Source organism: Glycine max, chromosome 5 (assembly GCF_000004515.6).
Source record: "Glycine max cultivar Williams 82 chromosome 5, Glycine_max_v4.0, whole genome shotgun sequence".
NCBI lineage: Eukaryota > Viridiplantae > Streptophyta > Magnoliopsida > Fabales > Fabaceae > Glycine > Glycine max.
In genome coordinates this window covers 23,436,455-23,463,001 of record NC_038241.2, presented here as the reverse complement: position 1 = coordinate 23,463,001, position 26,547 = coordinate 23,436,455, and the positions used below count along the sequence as shown (strand labels likewise).

At 34.0% G+C, this 26,547-nt stretch overlaps 1 protein-coding gene and 1 long non-coding RNA gene across 5 annotated transcripts; one reads left to right on the top strand and one right to left on the bottom strand.

Annotated features, from left to right (window-relative positions):
- Positions 1–4,588: 4,588 nt before the first annotated feature.
- On the bottom strand, positions 4,589–10,657 carry LOC100798171 (PI-PLC X domain-containing protein At5g67130). Of its 4 annotated transcripts, none has more exons than XR_001388345.3 (9): positions 10,384–10,657; positions 10,179–10,301; positions 9,861–9,998; positions 9,653–9,751; positions 9,069–9,372; positions 8,762–8,985; positions 8,561–8,647; positions 6,883–7,277; positions 4,589–4,809 (listed from the first exon to the last, which is right to left on the bottom strand). XR_001388345.3 is itself a non-coding variant. In XM_003524599.5 (8 exons), the coding sequence occupies exons 1-8, from the start codon at positions 10,498–10,500 to the stop codon at positions 7,074–7,076; spliced, it is 1,296 nt and encodes a 431-aa protein (XP_003524647.1). In that variant the 5' UTR covers positions 10,501–10,629; the 3' UTR covers positions 6,800–7,073. The 4 variants fall into 4 exon arrangements, 2 of the variants coding, with proteins under 2 accessions (XP_003524647.1, XP_014631061.1); XR_414319.4 differs by lacking the exon at positions 4,589–4,809 and adding an exon at positions 4,849–6,731 and having other exon boundaries at positions 10,384–10,621; XM_003524599.5 differs by lacking the exon at positions 4,589–4,809 and having other exon boundaries at positions 6,800–7,277; positions 10,384–10,629.
- Positions 10,658–10,911: 254 nt separating this feature from the next.
- LOC102665344 (uncharacterized) lies at positions 10,912–18,408 on the top strand. The gene is made up of 2 exons (XR_414318.3): positions 10,912–11,031; positions 17,890–18,408. It is a non-coding gene; the product is annotated as an uncharacterized lncRNA (long non-coding RNA).
- The last annotated feature ends 8,139 nt before the right edge of the window (positions 18,409–26,547 follow it).

Genomic DNA, 26,547 nt, shown 5'->3' with positions numbered 1-26,547 from the left:
TCACACTTTGTGCATGTCCTTCATGCTTTACATGCCTTATGACACCTAAGCACACTTAGTGGAGAATCTTGGAATTGATCTTGGATTAGTGGGCTGAACCATAACTAAAATTCACTAATCATAATTAGTGAAATTTTGGCTCCACAAATTCAATTTCAAATTCAAGTAAAATTTGAATTGAAATTCAAATTTCCCTCCAATTTTGTGTGTCACTTAGGCTATAAATAGAGGTCATGTGTGTGCATTTTTTGGGAACTTTGATCATTTGAATATTAAACTTCAGATTTCAAAGCTCATTTAGAGCACAAAATTTCGTGTTCTTCTCTTCCTCTCCCTTCATTCATCTCCTTCTTCCTCCAAGCTCTTATCCATGGCCTCCTATGGTGGTGAGCTTCTTCTAAACTCAACTTCTCCTTGAAGTGGCATCACCTCTCTCTCTTCCTTTCTTCATTCCGCTGCCATTCATCTTCCAAGAAGCAAAGGAATCCATTGATGAAGAAGATCCTAGGCCTACAAGCTCCAATGGAGCTTACATCAGGAGGGTATATCCCTTGTGGATCTTTGGCTTGTAAAGGTTTTTACAAGGTTGAAAGAAATCTTAAGAACCGCAGGTTGCTTGGGGACTGGATGTAGGCACGGTTTGTGGCCGAACCAGTATAAATCTTGTGTTTGTCTTCTTCTTCCCTACACTCTTTAATTTCCACTGTGTACTTTTAATTATCGCTTTTACTTTTGGTTAAGTTTCTATTTCTGTTATTTACTTTCTTAACTTAGTAGTAAAAGCCTAATTGAATCTAGTAACATTAAGAAGGATAGATTTTTAATTTGTCGAGATACGTTCATAATTAATTCAACCCCCCCTTCTTAATTATTCCGAGGCCACTTGATCCAACAGCTAGTGCCTTGAAACCTTTCCCCTGCTCTAGTCCACCACCAGAGGAAGAGCAAGAAAACCAATGCACTACACACTTAGGATTACCTGAATCCCACACACAAGTTAAACAATCAAACCCATAAAACAAGTTCAACCCAAATGGATAGTTGTTCCACACAATTGTTTTGTAATCATCACAAATTCACATATCGTAGTAAGTAAAGTCCAATTTAATGAAAATCACAGCACCCAACACATATAAATAAAGTTCAACAATCACCACAAGGTGAAGTCAACAAATATTACACCATTTGAAACAAAGAGCAACAATATATCACTATAAACAACCTACAATGCATACATGAACAAACAAGAGAGTGGAATAAAGGAGTAACACCCAATTTTCACCCCATAGATGCATTTTTCATCAATATTGTAGATTTAATGCTTCAAATATCTGACAATTCAATCTCTCTATCCACTTCACAAATGCATTATTTTAATGATACTATAATATCTCTATCCAACAATTCAGATATCATAAAATGTGATGATTATTGAAAGAAAGTGAGGACCTGATGTGCCTCTGTCTGATGAGAACTCTGGCATGGTGGATGGACTCTAGTGGCGATGAGGGGTCTAATGGTCCAAACAACACGCAGTTTAAGGCTGCCATTGGTGTATAAGGAGTTAGGAATGCTTTTGTTGTCATTGATTGTGTTGCAATTGGTGGTGGTGTAGTCAGCTAGGTCTTTGGGGTGGAAAACAAAGGAAGCGTTGATGATGACGCAATTGTCTAGGGTTGATCCAAAATCTATGTGCCATTTGAGGAGCACGCCGTCTTTAGTGTCGGCAGTGAGGGAGGAGGTGGAGGAATGGGATGTGGCAGTGGTTGCGGCGGAGGAGGAATGGGGCATTTAGGGTCGAGGAACTAGCCAAGGGGCCTTTGGCTTCTCCCTCGAAGACACGATATTGTGGAGCATTAGCCTCTTGTAGTTTAGGGTTCCAAACCTGCGCTTTATCTCTTCCAGTTCTCTCCCTTGCATTTTTTTGGCAGGGACAAAGAAAACGAAAAACATTAGAATGACAACATCAACTTTTATTAAAATTGATGTTAACTAATAAACCACAACATCGGTTTTTCGTAAAACTGATGTTAAGGGATAAAACACAACATCGATTTTATAAAAACCGATCTTCACTTTCCACTATCAACATCGATTTTTTAAAAACTGATGTTAACAATGACATTTAATTTACAAAAATGTCACTGCGTATTTTGTAAAATTAGTTTTCATCAAAATCGATGTTAATTGCACGATATTGAATCATTTTTTTTTTTTGTAGTAGTGTAATAAGGATAATTACTTGAACTATCACAAGAAGGTTATTGATCTTGTGAAAATTGGAGGGCTGATCAGCTACGATAGCACCCTATGGAATGGATTTGTGGTAGCCTTACCTGATGCGCATATGAAGGATTACATCAAGCATTATCGTGGTCATGTGATTGAGTTCAACAAGCATCTTGCTCAAGATTTTGGGATTGAGATTTGCTAGCTCTCTGTGGATGATGAGATTACCTCGTGTAGTCGAATTATCTAATCTCTCCTTCCCCATCACATTTATATGTTTCAAGAATTTAGGATTTATATAATATTCTTAGCAAAATTATGCCTGTGTTCTACGAATAAATTAAAAAATTCTCTACTTTGGAAGTTTTATTATTGAGGGTAAAGCCTGATGTAGCAATTGTAGGGATAAATGTGTATGATTAGGATCCAATTCATGATGTTATCAATTTTAACAAAGAATTATTCTTTATTTTATTATCATATTTATTGTTTTACTAAATTGTAAATTTGACAAGTCCTTGATTAAAATGAAACTTGTTATCATGATAGAGATTATGATAATGAGAAATAATTTTTTTTTCTAATTTTAATCTAAATTATTCTTGATCATAAGATTATTGTGAACAAGATATCAATAATTCAGATAAAGCAATATATATATGATAGTCTTTATTAGATAAAAATTAATATGTCTCATTTATTAAATTACATGTATAGATGATGTACATGTGGATGTCATCATTGAATTGACTCAATTGAAATTTTCTAATAGTTAATATTATTTTGATATGTCAATAAGAAATTCTCAAAAAGAAATTTAATAGTTTCCTTTGGCAGGAGAATATCATAGTAATTAACAATTTATTTATTATATTTAATTTTGAACACGTAATGCCTTAAGACATTAGTTGAACAAATATTGAATATGATTAAATATTAGTATAATTAATGATTAGTCAAGAAGGAATTCATCAACACTTAATAATGAGTTTGAGTTCTATGATATAATTAAGACCTTAGTCAAGACAATTGAATGAAAGAAGAAAATAGTTTTTAAAGTCATTCATTGATTAAATATAATGTGTTAATTTATTAGAGTTTGACAGTAATACTATATTCTAGAGTTAATCTTGAACCATAAATGATGAAAGAAAATATTACATTATTCTTTTATTGGATCTTAAAGGTAAAAAATATTATTTCATACTAGTTAGACGTTAATGAGTGTTGTTAGATACCTACCTTGATTATTTATGATTAGTTTACGACCGATTTAGTATTGAACCTACGTGATAACGCACAAATGAGTGATCCGATCTTTGCATAAGAAAATATTTTATTTGATAATTAAATTAGAGGATTTGTTTAGTCAAATAAATATTTTATTGGAATATTATTATATTTTTTACTAGCAAAAAAAATTAAATAATATAAATATAAATAAGCAAAGTAATTTACATGTGGTGGAAACGTGATTACCTCAAGTTGGACCTAATCATTTCTTTTTTAACACCCTAAAAGATAATTGATGACAACAGAAACAAGATAAATATATTATTTTCAAATATGTTTGAAAATAAGATAAAGTGAAAGTAGAATGAAATAAGTAAAGATATGATCATATAAAGATATGATCAAAATCAATTTCCTAAAAGATGACTCAATGATTCTTATTTGATGAAACATTAACGTCATTCTTAAATGACGACTTTCATCTATTATATTATTTTATTTTTCGTTGTTTAATTTTTTAAAGGATTAATAGGCTGAGATTAGTTTTGATGTGATTACCTGTTCACACAATTGAAAAAATTTTTTGACGCTTCAAGATTAGCATCTGAATACACAATTCTAAATTTCAATATTATTATTGTTGTAGTATATTTTTAATACAAAATAAAAAAAATTATTCCACTGTGCCTGTTGTGAACACCACTTTTTCTATCAATAAGTTACACCTTGTTGATTGATTAGTCATGGATTTGAATTGGGAAAAGACCTTATGAAAATTGGACATTTTTGCATAGATGTAAATTATATATTGGCCTTTTTAGAAATAGAAATACATTTTGCATAAATTTGAAATCCATTAGCATAAGATTATTTCAGATTTCGTTTTTTTTCTCTAAACTTACAATAACGATGAAAATGTGTAATTTAGATATTTAGAACAAACATTTTTTTATGCATATGCAAGGGTAAGATAGTGTATATAACCTCCTCAGTAGCTTTGCATATCAAGGAACCTTCCAATACTGGGTACCGTTAGGTTTTTCTTTTTCTTTTTTTAAGTTCTACCGTTCTAAAAAAAAAAGGTTCTACTATTAAATGCAATGCATACCTAGCGCAAGTTCCAATGTTTGACTAAACTGTTCGTGTTCCATATCTATTATAGACATAATAATTTGGCAAAATATCCATAACAACTTGGGTTGTTTCAACACCAATACACAAGTGAAGACCGGGTAGTGGGAAGGAAAGACAGGAAATATGAATAGTTGGGATACAATTATAAATACAAACCTTAACAAGGATCAAGAGCTTTTAGCCATTCTATCCTAATTCTGTTGTTGCCAAAACCTGAAATTTGAAAACAGAAAACGTTATAAATATTTGCGAAGGCAAGAATCACGTCACATTTATTTGCAAATGTACAACTATATGGCATCACGAAGATAACACAAAGTTAGATAAATAATCAATTATCAAAAGTTCAAGCAATGTCATCTGCGTTAATTCTAACAATCTCAGAAACATAAAAAGCATTTGAAGAAAAACGATTGATCAAAGCAATGCAATCACAAAAGAATAAATAAATAAAAATTACAACAGCAATAAATTATTTAATGTGTATAAGAAATACACAAATTAACTAACAATTTAGTATATGTTTGGAAATCAGGTGAAAAAGTACTTTTGAGATACAAGTATTTTTGCCAAAGCATCAAAATCTTTGTTTTTGCTTTCATTTTACTTTTATTCGTTAGATCTATTGAAACACGCACACAGCAATTTCACCGACAATCCAAACACGCAATTACATAGTGAAGCCATATCGACATCATAATCACCATCCATTGCAAAAGTGGGATTTTCCACATATAGTAAAAAGCATAACTGAAAATCATATTTAATCTTCAACGATCTTTCAAAGGACTTTTCAGCAAAATAGTTCACAAATGTTTAATCGTGAAAAGATCTTCAATTTCTATTCTTTCAACATTTAAAAGAAGGATTTAGTTTAAATTATATTTTCTACAATACAAGAAATGTTCAATTTGCTAGAATACAAGTGTGAAGTGAAGTCTCACGTAAAGTAGTGAAAAAGTTGAATACCATATAAGTGAAAAATGAATAACATTAAAGTTTTGGGTTAAAGTGTGGTGTCAAATTCTCTATCTGACATCAGAGCCATGAAAGTCATCTTGTGGATACTGAGAAATTAATCAAATTAATGAGCGTGGCAAGTGACAACATGTTGCTAGAGAAAATTTTCATACTCCCTTCACAGTTTTTTTGGTGAGATCTCCCTCGACAGTTAATTCCCTTAAAGTTAAATAAGGAAAAATAACCATACATGTCAGGTTTATAATTTTAATGGAAGATTAGGAGGACTGAACTTTTACAATGTTGCCAAGTGACCATCTAAGACGAATGAAAAACTCGTTTCAGAGTCATCATTTCCATGGAGCAACAAACAATAACGCAAAAGATTTTATTCAAAAAATAAAGAGACTTTCGGCATCACTAGGACAAATATTGAACAATTGGAGGATCTGAGGATAATATTTGGAGCACAAAAAGGAGAAGGAAATATTGCATTAACATGAACAATCTGGGGAAATATTTTTTCTATAACATAGAAACATTTTCCATCTGGACGAAATGTATTTGCTATACTTCCTCACTCACCCAATATAGGCAATAAATAAAGCATTTACACAAACAGGTAAAAAGAAGGAAAAAAAGGTGTAATTTGACAATTTGATGCATAACAAGGTCATGTCACCTCTCATGTGCACAATCATGAAAACATACAATCAATCCCTTCCATGATACATAAAAAAATTAGCAGTCTATGAGGTTTAATTTAAATTCCGTAAGCCACAATGACAATCATTGTCATGGATTAACACATACTTTCATTTATGCAGCATCATAAGCAACTCTTTCACTAACCTTAAAAATCAGTAAGATAAAAAATTTTGAACCCTTTGGAAACATAAACTAGTGACCCTCAAATTTCTAGCTTATGAAGCAGACAACTGAAATAAATCAGAGCAAAAGCTACAAACTATATAGCAGGTAGAATCACAAACTGTAGAGAAGAATTGTCCAATCCGACTTGACTGTGAAGATTGGTAGCAGAGTGTAGGTTAGATGTTCTTTAACTTGTCTAATTTGTAGCCTCTTTAACATAAATGAATTAAATTTCATAAAACTGAGCATCTAATCAGGGAACAGTCAGTTGATTCACACCAACACCTTACGAACATCGGTATCTGTAAAGTAATTTTGCCAACCACAATTATTGCAAATTGGAAAACAGAAATAACACACCTTTGTGCAATGAGAAAAGAAAAAATGTGACGCATCCAGAGTTGCAATATCTAGAATTTGATTTGTACATCCAAGAATATAAGTATAACTTACCTGAACTACTTATAGCTCCAGATAAATTCTTGGTCTCTCATGACTACCAACTCAAATGACTTCACAGATCCTTGAACATAGTCTCAGCAAGAAACAAGAATTTCTCTATATCTAATTTTTTTAACCTAGCAACAGTTCCATGATAATTCACAGCTTGAGACAATACTGCAGTGTACATGCCAAGATACAAGTTATAAAACAGTGCTAATAGTCATCACCGCTGCAGCAAGACTTTGCAGGAAGTAAAAGACGACAAGAAGCAAAAAGTTTGGAAGATGGACAGATGAAGCTGATTTAGAGAACTGAACAGATCCAGTAAAGCTTCCAGCAGTATTAGTCACTGGACTTGTACTAGGTACAGAAATATTCTTGCAAGACCCAAAGGGTGCACCCGCCTGCCAAAGTGCAGTAATAATGTCATCGTCATTACTAGAATTTTCTTTCATCAAACTGTGCATGTAGAGGCCATTCCAAAATAGAAATTCATCCACTCCAAGTATTCATCCATTTCATATAAATATAACACAAGTACACAACTAAACAACCAAAAGATGAATATGCAAGATGACTATATGGATCTTAATCAACTTTGGCCTAAATATTGTGCTACATGATTTCATATAAATTGCCATTCAGTGGAAACATGCAGTTAACAACAAATGGTTGAGAAAAATTAGTCAAGAGAAAGGACATGGGGATGCTACATCTAGTGTAAATCAATTTGTTTTAATCTCATGTTGACTTTTATAAACCCATAATTAGTTTGTTTAACACAGATTTGAGTTACGTATGGTTAGAATTTATGGGACAGAGTGAACATGGAAAACTACCTCACTTTTCTCTATATGAAATACTCCACATAGATAAGAAGAAATTTTGAGATTCAATAAAATTCAACCATATTTTCTTTTACTACTTTAAAACCTTAAACCCAAGTGAATAAACTGTTATTTCCATCATCCAAGTCAAGATCAATTTATCTCTTGAATTATTGTCGATTTCAAGATATTTTAAATAAAATGTAGAGAAATTTTAAATATGGTCACTAATTGACCATTAGTCTGATTCTATATTTGGAAGGAAAATCTAAATCAACCAGATGTGCATCAGATACATATTCAGGCTTCTAAGAGTATCATCTGAAGGTCTCATATTCTGTTCATGTGCACAACCTTTTCGAATAAATGAATTGAAATTTGTAAATTAGATGAAATTCCATAGACTTTGTACAGGGTGTAAAATTATACTCAATTAGGTTTCCAGCATTAGTGTGGGAATGGTCACTGTTACAATATATGAAAAGATTTTATCTTATCTTAGATTGTCCTCTAGGATTAGTTTCCCAGTTTCCACATTATCTCTTAGGATTGGTTACCATATTTCCTTATCATTATTTGTTTCCCTAATTAATTAGGATTATGATTAGTATAAATAAGGGTTAGCACTTTATGTTTTTATGAACATACCAAACACATCCATACAATGTAATACATCTTAGTTAATACTGCCCAAAATTGCAGTTTGAATTAGTGTTTCATTCTCTTTTATCTCTCTTCATCACTCTGTACCCAAAATTGCATCATTACAATAGATAGACAGAAATATGGAATATCAGAATATAGAAGCTTCATGAACAAATGACATAAAATACATATCTAGACAAGAAATGCAGACAAACCTGGCAGGCTGTGACAGTACTACACCCACACAATGTATGGCCATTCATTTTATCCACAATATCAAAAACACCACCTCCATCACTCCTCTGCATGAAATTTCAGTCAGAATGCTAAAGTGAAAATGCAGGGTATATGCTGTATACATCTATACATGTGATAATTAAGTTCCAATTAACAGCCTAGATCAGAACAAGGAATACCATGTAAAAATTAACAGCTATAAAGTTGGGTAGCAAATTCCCTGCTGCTTTGTAACAGGTATTGACCATCTCAGCAAGTGGAGCTGAATGCTCTTTGCAAGAGTCAACTTCAACTGGATATGTTGGAAAGTAATTCATCAGAAAAAGTGAATGCCTTTTAGAATTTAATGCCTTTGATTCTTTTCTGTGTGGACAAGAACCCTGTTGCACTCCAGGATCTCCAGCTGATAGCAAGTGAATTACGAGTTAGTCACTGCAAATCATGTACAAAGGAGATACACATGTTTAAATGATATATAATGCTTACACTCATTTTCAACCATGTGCTTCCACTGATAAGCTATTCCTTCCCCTGCTTCCTTTGAGGCATCGGAAGTAAAAACAACAAGTCGGTGATTTGCTTGAACCATCTCCGTCACAGTGGGCCAATCCTCACCCTTTTTTGGCATCTTGGACACAGGAAACCAATACTTATCCAGTCCAGCACTTGTGAACACATTTGTCAACCCCTTTGGAGTGTGCACGTAGTCTTCAATTACAATGGTGACAATCTCAGTTGGATTTTCCGTCAAGAATGCCTCCACTTCTTTCAAAGTATTAACCGCTGGTTGCTGAGAACATTTCAACAGACATATTAGACCACATCCCATTGAAATGCAACCACAAAAACCACACTTTAGATTTTAAAAAACAGTTCACAACCGCGATTTTGGCCGCAACATCAAGGCTTTTGGGTATCTGCGACCCCATTGTGACCACAATTATACCCGCATGGGTCGCATTTGTTAGCAATTTCCCACAATATCAAGAAACATGAGGAAACCGCGATTGTTATTGCAATTTAAAACCTTAAAGTAAAATCCATAAATATAACAAACAGGGTCAAATTACAAATGCAGTGAAGTTGTAGCATTGCCCGCGAAATGAATGACAGAGCCAGATATCATTCTGGAAGTCGTACATATCCAACATGAGTCCCCTCACTCCATTCTAAATTATCAACAAAACAAAACATCACAAAAAACAATTAAGCTACCAAAACATAAAAGAAACAAAATTTAAGAAGAAAAGCAAGCAATGGCAACAACACTACACATACCCTCAACTGGTTAGTGACGGTGTCTTCTTGATTGTAAAAGGTCATTCTCTGAACACCGGGCAAAGGCGGTGCATCCACGATGCTGAAGGAATTGTGGGTCACTATCCACGTGTACTTGTTGAAGGGCAACCCATTAACCTGCAGCATGCCCCAAAAGGGAATGTCACAATATTGGGTATTGAAGAAGCTCAAAGGACCAAGGGCACGTCTAGCTCAGTTAGTTAAACAGGCGTGAGTGATTGTAAACCTCCTAATACTTATCTTCGATCGCGGGGTTTAAAAAAAAAAAAAACTCAAAGGAAGAAGGAAGAAGCTTACAATGGAAGTGGGAAGTGTGGCTTGGCCTCTGGTGCAGATGGGTTGCTTCAAGCCCAAAGCAGGGCAATTGCCACAGAACAGACCTGGCCCACAATCCGTAGCGGCTGAACATGCTTCTAGAATCTGCCAATTCAGTTCAATTCGAAGTGAATTTGCACGGATCTCGTGACTCGAAAGGAAAATGAGAGACAGAGAGAGAGAGAACCTGGGAATTGACGTTGGTGAAGGAGACGGAACAGAGGAGTGGGACAAAGAGGAAGATGATGGTGGCGGGTGCAGGAGCACTGCATTTCGAACGGTGGTTTGGGGAATGCGAGCACATGGCAGGTTCCTTTGCGGGGCGCGGAACCTAATAGAAGGGTACAACAAAGTTCGAACTTCAAAGCGAAAACAGAATTCGACTGTACAATGATCCAAGTTGAGTTGTGTACAAAAAAGCTGTTACTACTGCTTTCCGAGTACTCAAGTCAAAAGCTTATTTACTGCTTTCGAGTACTCAAGTCAAAAGCTTATTTACTGCTTTCCGACTATACTTGTTGTCTTTATTAATAAAATATCCATTAATAAGACAAGCTTTGTTATGTCAAATTTTGGTTCATTACTTTTACTTTCTTGTCTTTTTATACTTCTCATTATAACCATTGATTACTTTTCCTTAAAATTGATCCAATGGCTGATAAAAAAAAAATCTTAAGTTATTATTTTTTTAAAACTTCATAGAGAAGCATTTTTACTTTCTCTCTCTTTGTCAACTCTTGACAAAACCCATTTCCATCTCTCCTTCGCATCCCATTTCTTCTTCTTCTCTTCCCATTTCGTTTTTTTTCCCGACAATTCCCAACAGTGTGCCAAGGTGAGTTCTGAATCTCATCCTTCCTTTTTCTTTTTTCCATTTCCACTTTTGGGATTCTAATGTCAAAGCTTCTTGATAGTTTTGATTTGAGCAATCATAAGGATTTAGTCCAACAGTTTGTCGTGAGTTAGTTCTGATTCTTCTCTATCTTTCTTTTCTTTTCATTTCTATGTTGTGCTTTCCACAATCTCTTGCTTTGGGTCTTTCATCTTGTGTTATGTATATATTATTAAAGTATTTTTAACTTGGGTTAATGTGAGATTGAGTTTTCTGTTGGTTTGGCCATGGTGTTTTGGTTGGTTTAAGTGCGCGTATGCTTGCTTGGGTTACGATCGTGGTGTTTCTTGGCCAGTTGACTTATTGTGTGTGGGAGATGATGGCTAGATTTCACAAGATAGTAAACAAATGGCTTGGTTTTACCTTTTATTTTTGCAACCTTCGACTTTGAGTTTAAAAAATTTGCAGTATTGAAAAATCAAATTTATTATTCAAGAGCATTTGTGCCCTCAATGGTAGAAAAAATGACAAAAGGATTAAAGGACGAATAGGAGAGTGAAATATAAAAAATAAATAAATAAATAAGAAGTTTTGGGTGGCATTAACCATGAAGAAAGGCCTTGTCAATGTCAAGTCTTGGACCTTTTCTTGGCGCAGAGTGCAACATACTGCTTCACGGTAACGCAAAATATACTTTGCAATCCAAAAATCAAGCTATATGTCTTGAGCACATAATATTTACATGATACTTATTCAGTCAGGTGCGGTTATAATATACAATTTTTTTCTCCAATCTGCAACTTCCCGAACTATCTGATTCTTATTGAGTTTTTTTTTTTTAATCCGACTCATAACCCAAATCCAATTGCTAGAAATCTTTATTTTTAACTTGAGTCGTTCGATTTCCAGTCAAGTCAAGTCTTTTTTTTTTCTTTTTTATCACCCACCCCTATTTAAAATAATGGGGTGTCTAAATATCATTTCTGTTTCTGTATGGGTGTAAAATCGGCTAACTTAGCTGAACTTGTCCTTAAGTTGCTAAATAATGAGTTGAGTTGCATTGAAATCATATTTTTTGGGTATGAAATCTCAACCTAACATGTGGCGGATTGAAGGTTAGATTGGGTTGATTAACTAAAAAATGTTAAAAATAAATAAAAATATGATAAAATATGTTTTTTATTCTTACGAAATTTTTAAAGTTCAATTTTAGTACCTCTAGAAATTTTTGTCAATTATTTGTTTCTCTAATTTTGGAAATATTTGTTTTTCTATAGTGCTATCTAAATCATATCTCCCTTGTCTTTAAAGCACTATTCAAACCACTTTGAAGAATCAAAAGTGGTGCATTTAAAATTTAGATGGACGAAAACAAATATTTAAATTTAGAGGGATGAAAAAAAAATTCAAATTTAGAACAAAAAATGAACAATTTTTTTAGAAAAACTAAAATTGAACATTCAAAATTTTAGATAGACCAAAAATATATTTTATCTAAAAATATAATTCTCAAGTTAATCCCAAAATAAATAAAAATATAGAAAATAAAAACATAAACTATTATTTAATACATCAATTACAAAGAAAATATAAATAAATTATGATAGTAGTATTGTAAGACTCTTATTTTTACTAATTTCTAAATAAGTGGTTGAATAATTAAAAAGAATATTTTATTTTATTTTAATGCTAAAATATTAATTAAGAATTTGTGGTTGTATTTTGTGTATTTCTACATAGATTTTTGTAGAAATTTGACCTATCGACTACTGGCACTGTAGAAATATGTTGTGGAATAATTGAAAGTTAACGCTAAACCTTGATAATTTACTTATAATTAATTAAATTAAATTATATTTAGATTCAAGTGATGTCAAAGTGATTTTCTCACCTTATACATCAAAGTGAAGTAATAAGGGTCATTTGACTAAGCTTAAGAATCCTGACAATAGTATAAGTTGGAAGTGACCTTTTAACACTTAATTGAGATTGTTCCATCATCCACAAAGGGATTTCATATCCATTCCAAAACGTGTTTCAAGTCACATATTTTTATTTAGACGAAAAAATAATTAAACTTGAAATTTCCGATAAAACCGGGTGAGATTTCTCTGTATTTCTTGCTAGTACACATAACAACTTTTTATTTTTCATAGATAGGGTGAACCAACAAAATTCTCTCTCTTAAACCTAATCAAGTAGTTCTATTTCAACTAAGCTCATTAAAAAGTAACCAAACTAACTTAACTACATGTACTTGCTAAGTACACATTTACTTTACCTATTTCGTATGTATTGTACTTAAGCTTAGCCTAAGTCAAATCATGCCCTTTTTTCCCTAATTGTTGGCTGAAATATCTCATCGGGAGAGACACTAAAATTCAAATTTTACAACAATTTCTTCATTAAGTCTTGACCTATTTTGTTATTTCCTAAATTATCCTCACCTATGTCTCTTGAACCTGAGTCCATGTTGACACAAAACACACTCATTCTCCCCTTATATTCACATGGATCAAATGCGCGTGCACGTGCACACACACAAAAACAAACAAACACACACACACAAAACAAACAATTTCATCTAATGTCCAAGCTCAAAGTGTAGAGAGAAGAGAAGTAAGAAGGGTTAGTTGAAAAACCCTAGATCTAGTTTTCATTTCCTCTTGAATCTCTCTATTTCCTCATAATTCCTACTTTTTCCTTTTCATTTTACCACCTCAAGATACTCTTTATTATCTTTTCTAAGCTTCCATGTTTCCATTCTATCATGTTTAGTTGAGGTTAAGTGAAGGAGAAGCCAAAAGGAAGCCATTTCCACCATGTGCTTGTTGCTAGTTTGAGTTGGCTAAAGAGAAGCCCATAAGGAAAGACACCTTGTGTGTGTTATGCATGCTTTGTGGTGTTGTTTTGTTGTTGTGTATGGTGTATATTTCGTGATATATGGTTTGTTTGAAGATTATATGATGAAAGATTGTGAAATAGCATGATGTGCTTGAAGATAGCATGAATTTGTTTGTGTTTTTGTTTTTACACCATGACTAGTTTTTGTTATATATTGCGTTTTGGTAATTTTTAAAGCTGATTCCACTTATAAATGAAATATTACTTAAAAACGCTACAATATGGATACCTAAAATACCCAAAAAGGTTTAGAAACAGAGGAGATACACTTCCTAAAAGTTGACCTATGCTTTTTGGAAAATGTTGGCGGACAGTCCAAACCTTTTTGTGAATCTGTAACTATCCATGAACCTTATGATTGTTGAGTTTAAACCATGACGAGTTATAGCATACGTTGGCGAAATCGAGTTTCGTAGGTGCAAAAGTAAACAACACCGTCCAATTGAGTTATCCATCTTGCACCGGATGACACTTTATCCAAGTCCCCTATCTCCTGAGAATTATTATAAAATAGATTTCAAATTAAAGTTTATGCTTAGTCAAATAGACAAATTATTATTTATGCTTAGTCCATCCTTTTTTACCCAACCTATAAGGTTTTAACAGTAACAAGAGAGATTGAAGTAGAGTCACACAATAATCACCATATGTATTTTTATTTTTTATTAATAAAAATAGAAACAAATATGCTAATCATTTCAATAAATATTAAGAAAATTCCTAAAAAATAAAGTAAATATTTGTTTGAGACATTCATGCAAATTTTAATCTATTAACAATTAATTAGATTCTTTAAAACTAGAAAATATGAATCAATCAATAACTTAATTAACTCAAATTAGAATTCTTATGTTAAAATGAAGTGGTCACTTACTAAGTAAAAAAAAAATGAAAATCTTATATTTATAAACAACTAATTAGAATTTTTATAATCTTCTAATGTATGTTCTTGTTTATCCTAGAAAAATTGTAAAAACATATAAATAAATTTTCTAACAAATTTCATAAACATTACAAAATTTTAAAACAATAAAATAAATATTTACTTGATTCAATCGTGTAAAATATATTTTTAGGGGAGTCAATTGTGTAAATATTAATTTAATCACAACTTATAATTGCTTGGTTGGATATAGGTGAAAGAAAAAGCAAATGTATTATTAGTGTTCAAAGAAAAAGAAAAAAAAGGGAAACACATTAGCGAAGCATAACTAAATGATGTCATCTTCTCCAAGCAGACCAAGGCATATACGGTTATGGCAGCACAACGAGTTTTATGAGGACAAAGATATCTAAGTCCGTTGGATTACGGATAACTCAATCCTACGGTGCAGGATGGGCAACCAAAATCAGACAGTGTTGGTTACTTTCACACCTACGAAACTTGGTTTCGCCTATGCACACTAGAACTAGTCTTAAACCATAAAGCAGTAGATTTCTCAAGCTTTAAAAGTAACTATCACATGTTAAAATTTCAGTGAGAACTCTATTTTCTATAATTTTTGAGACTTGAAACTTGCGTACTGGATTCTAACAAAAAAAAATGCTTTCGGACTTGTTTAGTACTAGAATCATAACAAAGGATCTACAACCATTGAATTTTTGCAAGGTTGAAATTTTTAGAAACATGAAAGAATCCTCTTAAACATGCTAAAAAGAGTTTATAAAGAATAAGTACTTTTGTGGGTTAAAACTAAGAGATGAGTAGACTAGTCCTCTTGTAGGGACAGTCGACCTCTCAGTCTTTTTTATTTTATTTAAATTTTTGTAGATTTTTAATTGAGAGATAAGTTAGTATTTTGAAAAATAGACATGATAAGATTTAAAATGATATATGACATGTATGAAAATAAAATGTTTTCGTCAGTCAAATAATTATCTTTTTCAGACCTTGAAAACAGAACAACAATACCCTAGGTTTTTCAAGCTTTTGTAAAGAAATTAATTGAATGATTTCTATAACTTTTGAAAATGAACTTTGGTGATTTGATAAATCAAATTAGTGAGTTTAAATCTGATCTTCAAATATTAATGATGGAAGCTTGTTTGTGGGGCTTCTTTGGAGGATGAATCTTTGAGCTTCAATGATGTCCTTTAATGGTGATTTTCCACCATGGAGATGCAGCGGAAGACAAAGGAGAAGAGGTGAGAGGAGGTGTCATCCACTAGGGAATAAGCCATGGAAGAAGGAGCTTCACCGCCAAGATGAGCCTTGGATAAGAAGCTTGGAAGGATGCTTCAATGGAGGAAAAGAAAGAGGGAGAAAAAGAGAGAGGGGGGAGCACGAAATTGAAGGAATAAAAGAGGGAGAGAAGTGGAACTTTGAAGTATGTCTCACAAGACTCTCATTCATCAAAGTTACAACAAGTGTTACACATGCTTCTATTTATAGACTTGGTAGCTTCCTTGAGAAGCTTTCTTGAGAAAACTTCCTTGAGAAGCTTCTTTGAGAAAACTTCCTTGAGAAGCTAGAGCTTAGCTGCACACACCCCTCTAATAACTAAGCTCACCTCTTTGAGAAGCTTCCTTGAGAAGATTCCTAAAGAAGCTAGAGCTTAGCTACACACCCCCCCTATAATAGCTAAGCTCACCCCTATGTCAAAATACATGAAAATATATAAAAAAAGTCCCTAATACAAAGACTACTCAAAATGCCCTGAAATACAAGGCTAAAACCCTATACTACTAGAATGGCCAAAATACAAGGCCTAAAAGAAGGAAAAATCTATTCTAATATTTACAAAGAAGAGAGGACCCAACCTTTGTCCATGGGCTCAAAAATCTACCCTGGGATTCATGAGAACCCCAAGGCCTTCTTTAGAAGCTCTAGCCCAATCCTCTTGGAGTCTTCTATCCAATACCCTTGCGGGGTAGGATTGCATCAATTAATAAGTACGATTCTATGTTTTTTTTATAATATTAAGATATTATATTTATGAATATAAGTTGAAACCTTTTCCAACTCAAGTAAAAGTTGACTTTCTTTGACTTTTTTTTGGCAATTTTCTTAAGTTAAAACTATAATTCAGTCATTTCGAAAATACTAACTAATGTAATATAATTAAGGTGAATTATTTGTTGATTAAGTGGTCGCTCAATTTTTTGTTGGCAAAGTTGCTCAATGAGAGCTTTGTGTTGATGGGTTGCTCTGGGAGGACATCTACTTATTCTCAAGTTGGGATTGTTCTGGATAGGATCCTGTTGCAGTTGTTGATGGAACATGGATAAATTTTGTACCTTGTTGACCTAATAAGAATTATTTGTGTTGTGGCTCTTGACGTTATTGATGGTGATGTGTTGATGCATATGTGCATGAGTTGGCGTCTTCGGTTGTGTAATTGCAGTATGAGTTGTGCTTTTAGTTGTGTTGGCGAGTACACATGTAAGTTTAGGGTTGCTTAGTGGGACCCCACACTTAGTGTGGGAGACTCCACATCTTAGGTCAGGATTGTTGCAAATCTTGTGTCGCAGAAAGCCATTACCCACGCACTTCTATATTCACAGGACCATTAAATCACTCTATAGATCAGTTTTGCACAAGATCCCCCAAATAGTTTTTGGCATGTGCTAGTGTTGTTGTCTAGTTGGGGTGTTGTTGATTTTATTATGATGAAGGGATTACCCAGCTTGATCACTTGACCATGTGAATCTTCATGGAGTAGTCATTGCACGTGCCAGTGTTGTGTCACATGAGTTGTCTGGCATCGCATGACATTTCATATATGATGTGATGTATACGTTGGATTTATCTCTTATACTTGGTTGATGATAAATGAGCATGAATGATTGATATATCCTTTGCTGTATTATTTATCTACTATGTTAGATGTCATATGATTAGCTACATTCCCACAAAATATGTGTATGTATGCCTTGTTTTTGGTAGCTTATACTTGCATTGTTGCACATGTGATTTTGTTCCTATGATGATCTCAAACGATGCATTCGGGGGAACAGATGGATGAGATTCAAGACCTACCCTTGCTTATTCTTCAATTATACTTGATTTGCACATTCTTTGATGGTCAAATATATCAAGATGTTGCCACAAGAGATGGTCAACAGGCGGGAGGCATACTCGTCACATATGTATCTCAAGAGGATGCATCATCTTCACGTGAAGGACTTCAAATCTATGACTATAGACTTCCCTTTTAAGTCTTTGGTCTAGCATCACTTGGTATGTCGATAGATGGTGGTACAAGGGAACCTACTAATGAAGACATTATAGTAGTGATTCAGATGATACCACGTCTCTTATGTGACTAAAGTTTAATAGTAGAGGGAGATCTCTTTAGAAGTATCTCGATGTTTATGTTTTGGGATTAATGTACGACCAGCATAGGGAGTGCGTGATATTATCCCCTTTCCCATTCTGGATGTATTTACAATAGGTAATGGGTACACTGTTGATGGTTGCACACATTTCACCTAACTTTTCTTTTGAGATATTTCTATGATCTTAGCTTGTATTTATATTCAGTGTATGACTTGTTGAGATTATTTGTCTGTTAACATATGACTTCAATTTACAGTTGTGCCATGAAAAATTAACTCATGTTTTCATAAATAAATCAAATAAGAGTTTCCTTTAAGTTAAAATTTAGTAGAAAACCTTAGTAGCATGGTTGGGTGTTACAAGTATAATAAAACCCTCCAACATGTTAATATTTGAAATTTGTTGTTCTTGTTGAATCCACATCTCTGGTTTTAATTATTACAAACAATTAGTAATGAAAATTGAAAGGATGATGGGTTAATGTGGTAACTAACATTTTGCTTAAGTGTTTTATTGTTAAATGATATAAGAAGTAGGCAGATTCATTCATTTTGAAGTGCTCAAAATGATCCTTAGAAATGTTATCTCAAAACAATTGTCAAAGAGTTGAGAACTCAAAAGATTTCTTAAAGCCGATCTGTATGATGAAGAATGCTTCTCTCGAAGTACTTGTATTTCTTTGCAAAGTACTAAACAACATGGCTTTACATAGAAGACTAATCAAAGGCTACTATTGGATTTCCCCTGCAGTTACTTTTTGGTCCACTTTTTCTTTATACAAATATGTTCAAGGGAAATCCGGTTTGCCGGAAAGCGCACCGGATTGTCAAGTATTTAAAATTAAAACAGATGAATCTGAGTATCGAACTCAAGGAACTAGTCTAAGATAGGGTTAAATTTAGAAATAAGGCATTGCTAAAAGAAACATTGATAATTGATGATTTAGAATAGGATTAAACTAAGTCTAGGCTAAAAACAGTAAAAATGCAAGTAAGTAAAATTGACAACAGTAGGTAGAAATGTTGGGTCTTTCTAATAGACCAGCTGATGCATATAAAGATGTTTCTCTAATCGATCATGCTTTTGTGTTCTATGTTGTAGCCTAAATTACTAAACCTCGATCCCTAGTTAGACTGAATCAATCCAAGCTTTGTCCTCAGATCCCTCTTGTTGGACTAGGCTCAATTTAGACAACCCTCCTAGGTTTAGACTTACTTAAACTAAGCTTCATCCTCAGATCCCTCTTGTTGGACTAGACTTAACTAAATAACTTACGAAAGTTTAGACTAATTTAGGCTAAGCTTTGTCCTCAGATCCCTCTTATTGGACTAAACTTAGACTAAACAACATTATTGTAACAACATATTTAAAACCAAAACTTAATCCGCATATCCCTCTTGTTGGACTAAGTTTCAATTCTGCTTCATTCAAGTTCAAAGGCAACAATACAGTTCCCAATGCTAAAGTTACCTAACTATGCACACAAATGGGTGATCAGACCAAGAGCATATGGAATTTAAGCATAGAAAGAAGCATTGAACACAAGAAACACAATCAATTAGATATTAAAGTAATTACATCATTTGTTCATTAGAAATCCACAACAAGGGTGTTTAGCTAGCCATTACAGAAAAACCCCTAATAATAATAATGAGATTACAAAACCTAGGTATCTCTGCAAAAACTGCTCCTCTTGTTGCCTCCAGAGCTCTTTTCCCAAAATAGGCACTGTGGTGTGCTGTGGAATTCTGTGCCCTGGGTATTATAAAAGTTGTACCCTAATTCTTCACAAGACAAACTTTAAATAGGTTCTGAATTCACGACATTGCGCTTAGTGCCACCGTCGCGCTTAGTGCGAGTAAGTGGATTTGAACTTAGCGCCAGTCGTGCATTGAGCCTGGCTGAAGACAACTGTTGCGCTTAGCGCGTGGCCTTGATATTGATGCCTTGCCAGATTCTTCTGTCGTGCTAAGCGCGCTAAAGCTACGCTTAGCGGTGGATGTGCTCTTAGCCCACTGATGAGCTAAGCTCAACTGTTAATTTTGGCACTTCATGACTTAGCCCCTTTTTCACCTAAAATTGCACAATTTCATCATTAAATTCAATGGACATATTCTAGAGACAACTTTAACAATAAAACAAGATTTATTTACAAAATTACTACAAAATAACCATAAATTGGGGAAACTATACAAGTTTTGGAAAATGTTTTCTATACAAAAGTTAGTCATATAAGATGACTAACAGCTACAAAGAAAGCATCCAACACAAAATAAAGTTGTATCGATGTCTACATCAAAATGATGAAGAACTTGAATTTGAAGACTGAACCTTAGAATGGAGTTTGAAATGGTTCAAAATGCACCACATAAGACATCTCACTTTCCATATGAGACCACAATAAAAAAAGACACATAAAAAAGTGAAGGCCAACTGCATTTAAAGATGTTCATATTGAAAGTTGAAGCTATCCATGGGAAGAACTAATGTGAAACACCAGAATGAGCGACTGAAGACTTTACCCAATCTAAGTCTTGGACAGAACACTAATACACCAACAATTGTACCTTCTCTAAGTATCTATGAAGCAATTTAGTTCAAAATGCCTTGTGTTGTGAAGATGTGTTAAGGTTGATGAAGTTGTGCTACTTGAGAAAGGCATATTAGTTGAACTTCATCAAAAAGATTCTCAGCTAACATCAAAATTGTTATTCTAGTGTTACTTCTTAATGTTCATCATAAAGGTTCTTCAAAATGGGAACCTCAGAATGGTTATGCAAATTGTCATTTCATAACAACTGTTATGTCTATCTACTTGCTCTAAAAGCCTATCAGTTGAGTGGAGTCCAATTCAAGAGTCTTGTTTAAGGCCTTATGAGTCTATCGAAAAGACTTTTCAATCCAAGTTGAAGCATTCCAATGAGAGCAACTTAAGCAAGATCTATGTGTGAGAAATTTGTATCCTCTGCTTCATCCCTCTTTGTTAAGAGTGATAAACTTCTGTAGAAAACTTGTAATCTATAATAGATCTAAGATAAAAGTGAGAGATTGATATTTCTTGAGTGGAAACCCTCTATGAGGTTAAAATATGTATATGTGCTATCCCATTACGGAAACCCTTTTGTTGTTGAAGTCCAATAGTTGTTGACAAGGTTGAAATCTAGTGGTGTTGCTAGTCTAGTTGAAGCTAGGTGTGAAGTCCAATTGGTGAACTGGAAAGTTGTTGGTCTACAGTAGCTAGTTGTGTTAGTGAAATATCATCTTGAAAGGTGAGGACTGGACATAGCTCAAGTTTGGGGTGAACTAGTACGAAAATCATTGTGCACTACTCTCTTCCCTTTGTCTGCATTGATTGTTTATTAATTTGTCAACTAGTTTTTGTTAATCTTTAACTCAAGAAGACCTTTCACAAATACATCTAAAATTGAACTTCTTCATCTAAGTCTTTTTAAACAAACAATTTTTTTTGAAATAAAGCTCTAAACAATGAAAAAAACTTTTTTTTTCTAGAACTTCTTTCATTTTCATTCTAAGCTTATATCATAAACCTTTCTATTTTCTTAAAAGACTTAAATTTTTTTGAAAATACAATTCAACCTCTCTTCTTGTGGTATTTTTGTGACTTTAGTTCCCTCTTCTCTTTACTTTTTCTTTGTAAATTCTTAAGCTGTAAAGCTCTCAAAATACCTTCTAAATCCTTATATAAAAAGATTGAGTGATTAACTTGTATATTCGTTTGTAAGAATATTAAGCTAGTTTGTGTTCCAAAAAACTTCAACAAATTTGATGATTTGTTTTGGAGCAAGAAGTGGCTTGGTAGAGAAAGAATAATTGTGTTGTAAAGCTTAAGTATTAACCATGTTGTAAGAGTTAGAGGTGGCAAGGAAAAATATTTATAACTTTTGTGAAAGTAGTGTAACTTTATGGGTTGTCAAGAACTAGACATAGTCGTGGTGGTAGCGGAGGACTAGTATAAGACTCTTTGTGTCTTATATTTATGTTGCTTCTATTTTAACTAACAAGGGTTTGAATTTGTTTTGGTTTCTGAAATGAGTTTTTAACAAAATCTAGTGTTATCATCTGATTGTATCTGTTTGTGAAAACTTCATTTTCTGGTTATAAGTCTTTATTAAATGATAATTTAAAAAGGCTTACAAATATTTTTTTAAAACACAATTCAACTCCCCTTCTTGTGATATTTGCCTTTATAGTTTGATATCAGAGCTCAGTCTTTAAGGGTTGAGAACCTAACAATGTCTAGAGGAAAAGATCCCAATGGCAGATAACAACAATAGACAATTTATCCCAGAAGAAGCATCCTTTACAAGGCATTTAGGCTTCACAAGAGAATATTGTCTATACTAGAAGGGTAATATGGAAATATAAATCAAATTCACATAGTATAGGCTCTGGCTAATCATCATGAACGAAAACATACCCATTAATAGACCTAAAGCATTATAGATTGATGCCAACCTCACCATCATGAAGTGATGCATAAAATATGTTAGGCTTGCACAAGGGCAAGTGTGTCCTACGCAATAGCAGTAGTGGACTCCAAAGTTCCGACATCGAACCCAAAGGACTAGTTGTATTCCCGATTAGTTAAGTTTATTAAACTAACAATAGAGATGATTGAAAAAAGGATTTAAATATTTTTGTGGTTTTGGTTTTTATAAGAAAACAATTGAATGAATGTAAAGAAAGGTTTTGAGAAAACAATTGATTTAAATATTTTTGTGACCAAGAGTTATGAATCACTAGTACCAATGTTCCCCCAATCCTAGTCCTAATGAAATTCCTTCCCTAGTTAATTATTGATTCCAAAAATCAACTAAAGCCTATGATCAAGGTCAAATGATGTTCTTTGCCTTAAATCAATACCCCAATGATCATGGATTTACCAATTTAAGTCAAAGGATAAAATCAATTATAGGGATGATTAATTAAAGATTAACTAATCTATTGGAGATTACCCAAACAATTTTATCATTCAATTTAATGCAAAACAATCTCTACCTATACCAATTTGATGCAATCCTCCCTAGGAAGGGACCAGTCACCAAAGCCATGAGCAAGAGGCTCCAAAAGGATTGGGCTAGAACTGCTGAAGAAGGCCCTAGGGTTCTCATGAACCTTAGGGTAGATTTCTGAGCCTATGAGCCAAGGTTGGGTCCATTTTTCTTTGTAAATATTAGAATAGGTTTTTCATATTTTAGGTTTGTAGGGTATCCTACAAATTAAGGGGACCCTACCCTACAAGTTAAGGGTACCCTAATAGTATAGGGTGTTAGCCTTGTATTTCAGAGCATTTTGAGTAGTCTTTGTCGTAGGGACTTTTTTTTTTTGTATTTTCATGTATTTTGGCATAGGTGTGAGCTTAGCTATCATACCCTAATTTTGCCTAGGGACTATCATTCATTGATCTTTTGATCCTTGTTAGTCGACTTACAGTGTTGAACACTAGTTACAATGTGAAACAGATGATCATTCAATGTTTTGATCAAGAATGCATGAAATACCAATAAAAAATGGGGCAAAAGGGTCTTTTCCTTGGTTTTCCTGGACCCTAGCTCGCCTAGGCTAGCCTTTGTGATGCAATCCTCCCTAGGAAGGGCCCAGTCACTAGAGCCATGAGCAAGAGGCTCCAAGAGGATTGGGCTAGAGCTGCTGAAGAAGGCCCTAGGGTTCTCATGAACCTCAGGGTAGATTTCTATGCCCATGGGCCAAGGTTGGGTCCAATTATCTTTGTACATATTAGACTAGGATGTCATTATATTTGGTCCTTGTATTTAGGGCTCCATATTATAGGTAGGGTACCCTAGAAATATAAGATTTTTCAGCCTTTGTATTTTAGGGCACCTAGACTAGTTTTTGTATTAGGGGATAGTTTTGTAATTTCACATTCACTAAGTGAATATTTGATGTGTGTGGTTGGAAATAAATTTAATTGAATTGGTAGAAGCCCAATCCAATTAAATTTTGGAGGGGGAGGTGAGCATTTGCTTACTACACCTCATTGCCACATCATATAGTCACACTTTGTGCATGTCCTTCATGTTTTACATGCCTCATGACACCTAAGCACACTTAGTGGAGAATCTTGAAATTGATCTTGGATTAGTGGGCTGAACCATAACTAAAATTCACTAATCATAATTAGTGAAATTTTGGCTCCAAAGTTTGGCTCCACAAATTCAATTTCAAATTCAAGTGAAATGTGAATTGAAATTCAAATTTCCCTCCAATTTTGTGTGACACTTAGGCTATAAATAGAGGTCATGTGTGTGCATTTTTTTTGAACTTTGATCATTTGAATATTAAACTTTAGATTTAAGAGCTCATTTAGGGCACAAAATTTCGTGCTCTTCTCTCCCTTCATTCATCTCCTTCTTCCTCCAAGCTCTTATCCATGGCCTCCTATGGTGGTGAACTTCTTCTAGACTCATCTTCTCCTTGAAGTGGCGTCTCCTCTCTCTCTTCCTTTCTCCATTCTGCTGCCATTCATCTTCCAAGAAGCAATGGAATCCATTTATGAAAAAGATCCTAGGCCTACAAGCTCCAATGTAGCTTACATCACTTTGGCTCACCTGGGCCACCAAATAGCTTCATGGCGAAGAAACCAGCTCGCCTGGGCGAGTTCACTGCTTCAGGTTGCAACTGCCCCAAAGTGACCCTTTGCCTATAAATATGTGTCCTAGGGGTGTTTTAAGGGGTTCCAAGGTTCAGAAGTGGAGAGAATTGAGAGAATTGAGAGAATTAAGAAAGAAGAAGAAAGAAGAGGAAACAAAGCTGAGGCGCTACCGAATCGCGACCGCGATCATTCCCTACATCATTCCTTGTTCGGTGTTCTTCGTGCGACCATTGGTTAGTTTTGTTTTTAAGATTTGAATGTGATCTATGCACCCTTAGGCGTCCCCCTTGTTATTATGTGCACATCCATCTTCTCCATCTATCATCGGCGATATCATTTTTCTTTGTAAAGTTCAATCTTAACCAATCACTAGTGTTGTAAAGTTGTCTCTAAAGAGATTGAAAGTTGATAAACAAAACCAAGATAAAACCAACTCATAACTAATTTATTTTTATCAAATATCACTGAGATCTTTTCAAGGTCCAACGTCTTAATGATTCTCTCTGCTTTTGAAATTTAAAATATCATTTCAAGGTCCAACGCCTTAACGATTCTCTCCGCTGTTCAAAATTTAAAACATTGTTTCAAGGTCCAACACCTTAAACGACTTTTTGTTCGCAATTAAAATGAATCTTTCAATAACATAAAAATCAATTTAACACACAAACATTTAGACTTAAAGAACTATGTAGGTCTAAATTCCTCATTGCACCTGAGGATACGTAGGAGCAAGGGCAGCCCCTTGTCGACCCCAAAAAAAATAAAAAAAATATAAAAAGGTAAAATAAAAAATATTGAAGTCACGTTTTTAAACACTCGATTAAAGGATGCCGTCCCTAGTGATGGGCGCGTGGGGTGCTAATATCTTTCCAATGCGTAAGCAACTCCCGAACCCTTATTTTCAAAATTTGCAGACCTCTTTCTGATTTTTCTAACGTTTTCCTCGAATAAACCTTGGTGGTGACTCCGCTCGTTTTCTCCCTTAGAGATGAAATCTTTGGCTTATCTATTTTTTGCCTTCACCGTCTCTTTGTGAGGTAGGTTGTGACAGATGGCGACTCCACTGGGGACTATTAGAGAGTTAAGCCATTCGATCAGTGTGCAATGTTTTATCGTGACTTCTTCTTTATTTATGCTCCCTCTTTGCTTTTATCTTTTTTTTGTCCATATTTGTGTATAAACTTTGCTATGTTATTGTGTTTGGTGTGTGTCTATCTATCTATTACATTCGTAGTTAGAAATATTTTTGTTCTATGCACACATGGCACCTACAGCTTTGCACACACGTTGAGATATCAGGCCCTATACCCGGGTCTATGTGAGGCATAAGAAGTGGAGGTCGATCTGCGGTCATGCTGGGTCTCCGATTCGCTTGATAACAGTGAAGCCTCATCTGGAGTTTTCCTCTTTTAGTGATGCATTGTCGCTGATAGTCCCTATCGCCACAATGTATTACCTAAGAGGATGATATCTCTAGAAGCCAGTAAAGTTACATGAAACCACCCTTGGGAGTTGTCACTAGAATGAAACTTTTGGATCCTTTCCATTAGGTTCCTGAATTAGGAGCACAGAGTAAACTCGCTCTGGCTTGTTTCTTGGTCGCATCATGTATCTCTTCATGGCATCATAATGGACATATCATTCTGGCATTTATCATTTATCATATTCATGCATTGCATTTGCATAAGTCATTGCATTATCA